The sequence below is a fragment of the Diceros bicornis genome, chromosome 6 (assembly GCF_020826845.1).
Source record: "Diceros bicornis minor isolate mBicDic1 chromosome 6, mDicBic1.mat.cur, whole genome shotgun sequence".
NCBI classification, from domain to species: domain Eukaryota; kingdom Metazoa; phylum Chordata; class Mammalia; order Perissodactyla; family Rhinocerotidae; genus Diceros; species Diceros bicornis.
This window is the reverse complement of record NC_080745.1, coordinates 76,006,939-76,018,772: the sequence shown is the minus strand read 5'-3', so window position 1 is coordinate 76,018,772 and position 11,834 is coordinate 76,006,939. Positions and strand designations below refer to the sequence as shown.

General features: G+C 41.3%; 1 protein-coding gene across 1 annotated transcript in view; it reads right to left on the bottom strand.

The window, feature by feature from the left end:
* Window positions 1-1,293: 1,293 nt before the first annotated feature.
* The window catches only part of ACSL5 (acyl-CoA synthetase long chain family member 5), a 41,415-nt gene continuing 30,874 nt past the window's right edge, over window positions 1,294-11,834 (bottom strand). The window contains exons 13-22 of the mRNA XM_058543987.1: window positions 9,371-9,505; window positions 8,770-8,865; window positions 6,694-6,766; window positions 6,325-6,413; window positions 5,916-6,032; window positions 4,171-4,314; window positions 3,414-3,515; window positions 2,845-2,916; window positions 2,294-2,440; window positions 1,294-1,550 (exon numbers count right to left, since the gene is read on the bottom strand). Coding sequence (XP_058399970.1) covers window positions 2,300-2,440; window positions 2,845-2,916; window positions 3,414-3,515; window positions 4,171-4,314; window positions 5,916-6,032; window positions 6,325-6,413; window positions 6,694-6,766; window positions 8,770-8,865; window positions 9,371-9,505 — 969 coding nt within the window. The 3' untranslated portion in view covers window positions 1,294-1,550; window positions 2,294-2,299. The remainder of the gene's footprint in view (window positions 1,551-2,293; window positions 2,441-2,844; window positions 2,917-3,413; window positions 3,516-4,170; window positions 4,315-5,915; window positions 6,033-6,324; window positions 6,414-6,693; window positions 6,767-8,769; window positions 8,866-9,370; window positions 9,506-11,834) is intronic.

Below are 11,834 nucleotides of genomic sequence, written 5' to 3'. Positions count from 1 at the left end.
GTCAGGCTTGTCTAAACCCATGAGTAGAATTACAGAAGTCACCTATTCCAGTGTTAATTCCTTCCAAGGCAAGGCAGGGAACTTGAGTTTTGGGGTTGGGCTTGTTAACAGTTAACAATAAAGGAAGGGCACTTGGGGGTTTAGCAGTGAATGACACATGACTCTGCCCCATTCCTGTGAGGGGTGGGGAGGTGGACAGACACATCGTAGGATATAGTGTACTCTAATACAGTGTACAATACAGTCAGCTATGTCAGATGGAGTCTTGTTATGCAGAAAGCAAGTGGGACAGTCTGATGGAAGTGACATTGAAGCAAGGGGACAAGTTCATGTGCCTCTGGGAGTATCTGCATTTTAGGCAGAGGGAACAGTGGAACAACAGGCTGAAATGTGCCTGGCATGTTTGAGGAACAGAAAGGCAGCCAATGTGGTTCAACTAGAATGAGTGAGGGGGAATAGGAGAGGAAGTAAGTCAAAGAGCTAATAGGGGCTAGACCGTGGAGGGACCTATAAGTTAATTCCTGCCTTCTCTTTTGTTTCAGCTACTCAAGAATAGATATTTCAGCTTTTCTGGGCTTCAGGTCTAGAAAGACCATCCAGGAACATTCTCCTTAACTCCAGTTAGAGGCCAGAAAGGGATACTGTTCAATTCTACTGGGAGTATGACAAATATGGTAAAGGAGAAAGAATATGAATCATGCTCAGTTGGAGTTTGGGCTCAGCTGATATTTGTTTTATTATTCACAGTTGTGGGATAAGACAGCCTGGGCCTCTCAACGTAGTTTCCCGCAGTAGTTAGCAAACTTGGTTGCATACTAGAATCACCTCAGACGTTTTAACTATCCTGGTGCTCAGGCTGTACCCCAGACCGTGTTAATCAGAATCCCTGAAGTAGCACCAGGCATTAGTATCTTTTTTTTTTTTTTTTTGTGAGGAGAGCAGCACTGAGCTAACATCCGCCAATCCTCCTCTCTTTTTGCTGAGGAAGACGGCCCTGGGCTAACATCTGTGCCCATCTTCCTCCACTTTATATGGGACGCTGCCACAGCATGGCTTGCCAAGCAGTGCGTCGGTGCGCGCCCGGGATCCGAACCAGCGAACCCCGGGCCGCCGCAGCGGAGCGCGCGCGCTTAACCGCTTGCGCCACCGGGCCGGCCCCGCGTTAGTATCTTTTTAAACTCCCAGGTAATTCCAGTGAGAGCTACTAGCTTACATGATTGTTAAGTGGTCCTTGTCTAAAGCTGATGCTCATCATGGTTCATGAGGAAACACACACCACAACATAAGTATCTGCAGTAGTTTATTTTAAAGACTTTACAAGTGGAAGCAACACGTGTTGTCTAGGGGTAAGGTACAGTAGGGATGAGTCCAGGGGAGAGAAGATCAGTTGGTTCCTTCCCAGAAGATAGGCCTGTTGTGTAGGCGTGCTTGCCCATAAGTCTTTTTACCCAGTCAGGAGGTTTTTAATCAGTACTTGCTTCATTTACTGGAAACATGCACTTGACATAAGTTTCAACTCCTTCCCTCACAGCTTCCAGCTCAGCAGCAAACTGCAGATTTAGTCAACAGATACTTACTGTAGATAACACTTTAAGAACATTTTTTTTTGGACAACATGTCATAGGCCCAATTTTTAATTCTCCCAAATCAGAGAAACTAGAGAATTTAGGAAATGTTCAGTAAGATCAAACTTTTCCCTTCTGTACACAGACTTCAGTGTACACAGAAGTACATAAAAGAAATTTGTGTCACAGATATGATTAATATTAGTGATAGGTTAAATCTCAATTTAAAATTTTAGTGACTCTGTGGAGTAGTTAGAAAACATGAATTATAAATAGCCTTTCAGAACTTACAGGTTCTTAATTTGAACATTGGAAGGCCTAAGTGTTAGGACTGTCAATAAGTTAGGTGTACTATAAAATGAGGAAAATGTCACAGAGGGTCACTTTGGCCCTTGAACAAGTGGTCACTGATAAAGGTTGGAGATCATGAGGAAGGGACAGAGAATACAAATGGACCTGGAAGAAAGGTATGTTGATAAAAGTAGCCCTAAAACCTAAATGTCAGCAACATTTAGATGGGAAGGACAAGATTTATGTAGTTCAGGGCTAAGCTTCCACATTTTAAGTCTCTCACTTAATATTTTTAAAAAACCCCAAAACTATGGTTTTATAATTTAGTAGGTAAAACAACAGACAGGAAGAAAGACAAAAAAAATGAACGTAAGATTAGTTTTTAATCCTATTCCCACAAGGCAATCTACCTCCAAGCCCCTTCCAGCCATGAGTACCTTAACCTACTCCTGGATATTCTCATACAGGCTGTTGATTTGGGTCTGAAAGTACTTGGAAAGCTCTCCCCGCTTTGCTTTCATTGTTGGTGTTAAGAGCCCATTTTCGATGGAAAATGGCTCTGGATGAAGAAAGATGCTTTTGACCTGGAAGAGAAGACAAACACACACACACACAGTCTCATACATGTTTGTTAGAGATACGGGCTTTTCTGCAGAGCGCTCTAAGTGCTCTGTGAAGAACCGTGAGGAATATTTCACCTTGTAAAAGTGGGGCTGATGAAGTGGGAGAGTAAGGAGAACAGTAACACATGCCTATTCTCACACACTTGTGATTTGGGAAAGAAGTAGGGAGAAGGGAGAAAGGATCATGGACAGCAAAAGGGACTTTACAAGTAACAGATAAGTTTACTATGCTTTGTAGTTAATGGGTTAATGGTGCAAAATCTAAAATCAATTCCTTGGAAAATACATTTAAACCCCATTATAAATGCAAACTTTAAAACTTTCCAGTGTGACTTGAGAGACCAGGATTATATCAGTAGACATACCTGTTCAAAGGATTTAAGGCCACTTTCTTTCCCAATTTTCTGCAAGTCTTCTAAAATGGCTTCCTTTACAACCTAAGAATATAAAACATAGCTTAAAGGATGGCTGTTTGGAAAAGAGCCCAAATGAAAAGCCAAGCATGAACTAACTCAAAATGCCTATAAAAGCTCATCAAGGTGAAAGCGGGATTTGGAGTGTGTACAAGCATATTTTATGCCTCGTGTTGCTCAAAGAAAAAAATTAATGAGAAGAAAAGGCAAATCTAAATATTAACAGGTTTTTCTGGATAGCATCTTTTAATTCTCTATTTTCCAATTTTTTGTCCCACAATGAGCATGTTACTGTAAAAAGAATAGAGTTTTGTCATTGTTTTTAAACTCCCATCCCATCCTCCAGTCTGATAAAACCAGTCTATCTATTTGGGCTGCAGCCACCCATCACAAATGCAGGAAGAGTCTGTTCTTCCAGAGAGGAGGCTCTGGGAACCCATGGGTGCCCGACCTGATGGATCCTCCCCTCTCCCATGACAGACCCCGTGGGGGTGCATAAAGCTTTCCTAAGTGAGACTTACTTGGTTTTGGCACAGTTCTTCAAGGGAGCCCTCAACCCCAAGCTTGGCTGCAAATGAGGGCAGCACATCTGGGTCAGGAACCACCACTCCTACCAAAGAGGACTACGGAAGGAAACAAAAGGACGAGGGCATGTGAGAACTGTGCAGTGTGTCCTCAGTGAGCAAAGAAAGCAGGATTATATCTCTGTAATAGACACTTCCCAAGACCTCAGATTCAGTACTAGTGACCTACCCCTTTCTCACCACATATTTCAAACCCTCATGGAACCCTGAGAGTGGGAATCCATTTTCCCCCTCAACATCTCTTTACAAAAATCTTCTATTCAAATTTGATTGTTCAAAAAGAAGTGGTGTTCAGCATTAAGCTTAAAGCATCTCTGGCCTGTCCATATCAACCCTCCCCCACTCCCAAAAAGCTAAATTTAAGCAGAGTATATATAAAATAGTTTGTGCCGGAGGAACTCTTATTGTAGTGGAAACTAAGTGCAATGTGGGGCTCTTTTTCACTAAATGGCTACCCTTTAGTATAACGGTTTTTAACAATTCTACTGACTGAGAGTCTATCAGTTTCAAAAAAAAAAAGTTTTTTTTTTTTTTGCTTATATTGCCTTATTTGAGGCTTGGAATGTGGCTTCATTTCTTTAGTTTTATAAGCTTGGATCTTCTCATCCTAAACCCACCTATACAGATTTCCTGTAGCTATGGGAATCAGCATAGTCTGTGCCTGAAAATGGCTATTGTTAAAACAATGTATTACCCGTAAGCTTTCCCCGTGTACAAAAATTTGTGACACCGGTCTACTCCTTGTGTAGATATTTTCTATCTTCTCTGGAGCAATGTATTCTCCTTGGGCCAGCTTGAAAATATTCTTTTTACGGTCAATGATCTTCAGAGTTCCATTCTATATGAGACAGATAACAGCATCAGTGTTTTTGAGCCCTATGGGTGGTGTCAGTGGAGAGAGTGGCGAAGTCACAGTTATCTTCTTTCTTTAAACTTGACTTCTCTAGATACTTTTGAGCACTCTTTTATTTCTCTTTCTTGGCTTTAGGGAAAGGGAAGTGAAGCAGCGTCCAGCAAGAACCTGTCTATACTGTATGTCTGTGTGGAGAGTCAACGTGCAGCCTCAGAAAAAGTCCCAGAGACTTCTGGGATTGTGTAAATGGTTGCCTCATCCAATGAAGAAATTTTGTGGCTCTGAATTTCCAATAACTTAATTTCTAATTACTCCATTGCCAGAACTCTCTGGAATAGGGAAGGAGTTATTTTTTATTAAGACTTTTGAATTAGTTAGATCTCGCCCTCCTTGACTCTTTTTTATGTATCCCTCCTGTTAGGTCCAGGAGCAGGCTAAAACAGCTCCACCATGCTAATGCTAATCAAACAAGTCATTAATTATGCTTGTTAGGACAGAAGCAGAGCTGGGGAGGGCTCTCTGACCAGCCACCAGAGGTCATTTGCAGCTTCATTTCTCTTAGCTAGTTGGTCTGAGGAGATCAGGTTCTTAGGGATTTGTATTATAGAATTGGGACAAGTGGCAAATACAATCCACATGATCACACCCTAAGTAGGACAATAGACTGAACCAACCCTGGAACCATCAACAAAGCTGACTTAAAAAATTAGCCATCAATTCAGCATAATAGACATCTGAAAGTGATTCATAAGGCTTAGTCCTTTATAACTCCAGGGTGGGGGCACATCTGTTGCCTGCACCCTAGGCTTATTAGAGCAGAGAACTCTCATTATGTTAGCAAGATACTACTAGACCCAAATCTATGAAATACATCATTTGGGCCAGTGTTCTTGAAGGTCTCATTGTCAAATATTCCTTGAATGTCACTTAAATCTTGAGACTATTGAGCAAGAAAGGAGATTTAAGATATGGTTACATTCCCACTCCCCCAGCACATAGTAGACAAAAACTTCTCAGAGAGGAGACCTCTTAGAAAATCCCCTGCAGGGGTTCCAAGGCTCCATCACTACCATGCAATAATTTCCTCTCTTAGGAAAACAGATGAGGTTGACAGAGACTACTGCTAATTGCATGTTAGCAAGCTATGCTTAAAAAAAAGTCTCTGTGTCTGCCACAGAGAGAGGCTGTGAAGGTTACTGAGAGGTAAAAATTAGCCTCTGCATACACCTACTTTAGAAATCCTGCTTCTTTGTCTTAATATCTCCCTATATATTAAGTAGAAAGAAACTTAGTCCTTTAAAACTCGTAAAAGGAAAATGTTATAGGGCAATGGAGTTATCAAATCACAATTTATGCCTCAAGAAAAGCAAAAACAAAGAAACAAAAAACCAATAAGACCACTGCACCTCTTCTCTGGAAAAGTCACCTAACTTTCCTTTGTCTGTGAGCAAATCTATTCCATTGTCAAGGGAGCCATGCCAACTCAGCTGATTAACCTACTCATATCTCTGCCCATCTTGCTTCTAAGCAGACGGATCTCCCAGTCAAGTAGCATAGACACCCAGAGGCTTTGAAGAAACACCCACCGGGAGCCAGCAACCAATGTCTCCTGTGTGAAGCCAGCCATCCTTGTCCAGGGCTTCCTCTGTCTTCTCAGGGTCCTTCAGGTATCCTTTGAACACGTTGACGCCCTTGACGCAGATCTGCACATCAGACAGTACAGGTGGTGACAACAGCAAAAGCTGATTCTCCTGGCTTGGGTACTTTACAAAACACCTGCTTCCACCTTAAGTCATTTGATGGTTTCCACTACAGTGTGAAGAGCACCAGATTTTAATCCCCATTGTGGAGGATAGGAAAGTGCGAGACATTCAATTCCTTGCTAAAGATCGCAAAGGAGTCAAAGTCAAGCCTGCTCACGATTGTGTGTTCTTTCTGATACAAACATTCCCACCATGATTGTCCGGACATGACTACCAGGCACAACCTACCCACCTCTCCTTCATTGTTCACTGAAAAGTAGTTCATGTCAGCCACATCTTCCAGCTTCACATAATTGCAAGGCAGGGGGACTCCAACATGGCCTAGAACACACCACACTGAATCAGCTGGGAAACCATAAAATGGTGATATTTCCAGGCATATTTCAGAGATATTTATGGATTGACTCTAAAAGAATAAGACCGAAAAATCATCTGGCACCAATGCTGGACAGCCAAGATAGGAAGGCCTGGACCAAAACTTGAGTTTGGCATTTGCCACGTTCATCTAGAGCATTGAGGGTATCTCAACTCGTAAGTCCTAGTTCAGTTAGAACTCTTCTCCCAACCACTGCACCTCCCACCCACTAGATGAAGAGCCTACCTGATGTCCAGTCCCCAGGTGATGTAAGTGTACAGCCAGCAGTGCATTCTGTTTGACCATAAGCTTCATATACCTAGGGAAACCAAAGAAAGGCTTTGACACTTACTCAAGATAAAGCATGAGCTGGCTGTGCCCTATGGCAAGACATGTAAAAAGCAAGGTCTCTGAGGGTTGGAGGACACTTAGTGTCCTGATACCTTGAATTCACACCGAGCTGCTAAGTCTTTACAATTGAGGATTCACTCAAAAACCAAAAGAATCCAGAAATAGACCAAGGTATGGAAACTTATACTATACTTTGGGAAATGTGGCATTTCAAGCTGATAGGAAAATGTGAGTTATTCATTAAGGGTTGTGCAACCCGATGTCAACTGCTCTTGAACCTAGGCAATGGAGCACTACTGAAGGAAGTGGAGAAAGTGAGTAGGATTTTTTAAGGGAAATAGCTCTAGCTGTGTTATAGAACAGAGGTTGGCAAACTTTTTATGAATAGGACCATATAGTAAATATTTTCAGCTTTTTGAGCCATCTGGTCTCTGTCTCAACTACTTAACTCTGCCAATGTAGCACAAAAGCAGCAGTAGGCAATACATAAACAAATGGGTAGGGCTGTGTTCCACTAAAATTTTACTTATAAAAACAGGCAAAGAACTAGATTTGGCCTGTGCTACAGTTTGCCAACCCCTTGTATAGAGGATAATCTTGACAGGAGAGAGGCTGGTGGGAGAAATAAGTGTACAGGCTGCTGCCATGGGGGATGTGGCCTGTGATGGGCAGAGTTGGTAGAGACAGAGAGGAAGGCATTTCTAGGAAGGGTGTAGCAACAGGACATTCTGATCTATTGGTTTCAGGGGCTGAGGGAAAGGAAAGTATTAAGAATGGCCAAGAGGGGGCTAGTTTGAAAGACTAGAGGATCCCTGGCCTTGGTATCAATTCAGAATCTTTTTTGATGGGGGTTATCCAGATAGGGGACACTCTGTGAGGACAAGGCTATCTGTTTCACTCATGCTGTGCATTTTAGTCAAATGAATGAACTAGTTAGCCATTTGGAGAAAAACAAAGAGAGACAATATCCATGCCCAAGCCCTTGTACTAAATTCCAGATGGAGCAGAGACTTAATTGGAAAAAAGTAAAACCGTAAGATTACCAGGAAATCTAAATGAAAACAGTTTTATAAAATATTGGGAAATCCTGTCTAAGCAATTCAAAAACCACAAATACAAAATGCAAAAAGAAGAGACTGGGAAAAATATTTCTAACACAACAAAGATTAATATTATTACTATTATGAAGAACTCTTAGAGAGTAACGTGAAAGAGAATCAAAATATCCTTTGCCCATTTTTCTATAAGGAAGTAATACAGTAATTCATGAAAGAAATACAAGTGCCAATAAGTAATAGAAAAGATGTTCAGTGTTAATGAAAGAAATAACACTGCAATAACATTTTTTAGTGTATCTGATTGGCTAAGATTTAAGTGACTGAAAAAGCCTGTCACTGGCACGAATGTGGGGATACAAGGCCTCACGCATTATTTGCAGGAATGTATAAAAAAGACAAGACCTGTCTGGAGGGAAGCGTGATAATCTACCTTAACATGTAAAAAAGCCCGTATACTTTGACCCAATTATCCCTACTCTCAGGGATTTATCCTGAGTTGATAATTGCATAAATACTAAAGGTTACACAAGTATCCTTATCACTTCATTGATTATAACAGAAAAAAAAAAAATGGTAAGCAACTCAAGTGTCCATCAATAGGAGACTAGTTATTTGGGAACATTCAAAAAACTATTACAAAATCATTAAAATGATGTAGATATTTATTTGACAGGGAGGAATGATGGTGGGGCACTGTTTAATAAGTATTTTAGAACACTGATGCCATTTATGTAAAGGTTTCTGTACACAGATGAATAAAGAGGTGACTAGAAGGATGTTTTCTCTTGATTTTGAGATATGGGGTGACTTTCTCTTTGGTACTTTTCAGTTGTGTTTTAATTTGTACTTAAACAGTGAGCTTTATTTGTGCAAAAGTGAAATAAGCTATCTTCAAAGGAGGTGCTTGGCTTACCGAACATCCCATTGCCGCCCGGAAGAACGTCAAGACGGGAGAGGAGATGGGGGCAGCTCCCGTGATCAGGAAGCGAACCTTGCCTCCCAGGCTGGCCTGTTTAGAAGAAGCAAAAGACCTGCTGAAACCTATTCCCTTGGCTTCAGTTTCTTCCACTGCAAAATGGGTAGAACGGCCTACCCAGTGTTGTTATAAGAATTAAACTAATTTACAAAGCTCTTAGAATAGGGCCTGGCATTAAGGAAAAACACTTAAAATGTTAGCTATTATCCATAGCTGGGACCAGACCTGCAGTTTTTAAAAAATGTTCTCAGATAATTTGTATTCTTGGGCCCTTCAAATTACTTAAAATCTCAACAGACCACTTATGAGAATAAGAGAGATTGCTAGAACCTAAGTAAAACCCATTTTCTGCTTTTTGACTAATTCCCTTTAGTGACAAAGTTGGCCAAGAGAGATCTCCAATGGTGAGTGAACACAGAAAGTGTGAAAGTATGTCCAGTTAAAGAGATGCTCAGCCATCAGAGGGAAAGGAGACTATGCCTGGTCAGTGGGCAGCCCAGATATTTGCCTGGCTCTGTCCAGGACCCACCCAACCTACCTGGATCTTTCCAAAGATGAGCTTGTCCCAGATACTGTCACGCCTGATGACACCTCTTTTCACTTCACTGAATTTAATGGCAACAGCCAAGTTCAACAAGAACTTCTTCAAGGGTGTCCTGGCTTCGTTTTGTACCTGCAGGGTGATAGCTCCACTTAGTTGGAAACCTATTGGAGATACTCACCAAGGCCATTCCTCAGTGAGCAAGAGATGGTGCCTTGTAGCTTCATAAGGAAGTGGCTCTCGTGCATGAACTAGGTTGCTGAATAATGAGGAGCCCAGAGAATTATGGCCACACTAAGAAAGAAGTGAACTTGGTATATATATACAGGGCTCCAGCTCCTCAGATTGCTCGTAGTTGGCAGACAACTTTGACAACTGAGATAAGCATGTCCTCAAAAGGTGGTCAGCATTTACCTACAAAGTCACCTGGGAGTACTAGATTAAAAAAACAGCTCAGTGGGCACCACCCTAAGGCTTTTGATTTAGTAGCTTAAGGGCAGGCCCTAGGAATCTGATCTTTTAAAGGAGCACCACCTCTCCCTCCCCTTGCTCCTTTGATACTTACGTACACTAAACTTGGAGAAATACCACCTTTCTCTGTAACTAAAGTTCGTTTAGCCATGCCATATAAAACCCAACAGACTTTCCTACTTAGATTATTTCTTCCCTTTGAGCTTAATTCTGACACCATTTTCTCAGCTCACATGATTTCCCTAGTCTCCCTGATTCTGGCCTCACCATGACTCTAAAATCCAACAACCACCCTCCTGCCACAGGAGAGCTTTTGCCAAGCACAGCTCAAAGAAAGTCCCTTTTTCCAAAATTAAATCCTGAACTCCGTATTCTGGCCTTCAAGACTCCATCCTACTGGAAGTCAGATTCAAGGAAATCAAAGTTATTTTCCAGCTCAAAATTCAAAGACTGCCTCTTCAGCCATCTCCCATATTTACACTCCCATTTCTGGGCCTTCAGTCAAACGGGGCTGCTCATCCTCACCTCCTAATGCCAACTGTGCTCTAGGCTCCAAGAACCTACTCACATCTGTACCATCAATTTGCCAATATCTCCTTATCTCTTTCCAAGATCTACACTCAAGTGCTGCCTGCATCATGTCATTCCTGATCCCTCTCTCAATCTAAGAGATTTATCTTTCTTTAATATTCACAAGGCTCAACATTCCCCTAACAAGTCACTGACAAAGAGCTGGAATCTAGACACTCAAGGTAATAAAGTCCCCAATTTTAAAAATAAGTTCCAGAAGTGAACTGTGTGTTAAACATTACCATGTTATAAAATAACTATCTGTAAAAAATCAAAAATGTCCAACAACATGAACAAAACCCATGACAACAACCAAATCTAATAATTCCATAGCATGATGAGGAACTGTTAGAACTGGTATCAATCCTGTTAGAAACAAGGGCTTTCAATGTCCAGCAGTTATCTGTGTTCTAGAATGCCGCCTGCCCTGTCCCTGGAGCCTCAGGATAGCACCTGGTGAGATTCCCAAGTGTGAAAGGGAATGTTAGAATCTCAAGGGTGGGATCCAAGGCATATGAAGAATGACCATGTGTTATTTGTTCAGGGCTCCTATGCCTGTAAAATTATGAGATGATTGAGCATGTGGTTAAGTGCCTGGGCTCTGTTATTTTATTATACTGCCTGAGTTAAAATCCCTGTTCCCAGGGGTCCTTGAAGAAATTAGCCAATCCAAGACTTGGGTGAGATAACATACAAGATGAGCTTGGGACATCTTGTGACAGAAAGCAAGGAAGCTATCAAAGACTACTGGGGGTCATGTCAAAAGGACACAGGAGCAACCTGATGAGGCTCCCAACTTCCAAGATGGGACAATTTGAACATCAAGAATGACTGAATGGATTAGACATACAAATATGCAAATCATACATTTATAATATTACAAAGAAAAAATATCACTGGCTATTTTTGAAGATTGGTGGGGCACCAATTCATTATTTTGAAAACTGATAAATAAAGGAAAAGAATCAAATATTTTTCATGCCTTTATGGAAGGATCTCAGCCAATGAATGCAAGAGAAATGAATGAATTAGAAAAATCATAATTTTGCAAACCCTAATGAAAAATAGAGAAGTGATCAATGATAGCTAAAACTATTATGTGACAGTGTGATTCTGGCCCCACTACTTATTAGATATGACTCTGAACAAGTTATTTAACCTCCAAGTCTCAGTCCCCTCGTCTGTGAGTTATGGATAATCAGTGTAGGTGATTTCCTGTGCTTTTGTGAGGATTAAATGAAGGAATGCATATGAAATGTTTACCACGGTGCCTGACACCTCAGTAAGAAGCTCAATAACCAGTAGGCACTATGAAATTAGAGTAACAACTTCCCAGTAAGTGTGTTGAATTTTGAGGGGCTCCCCAAGTGTCTGAATTGAGCTCTTTCTCCAGGTCAGGTCCAAGTAATCTCACCCAGAG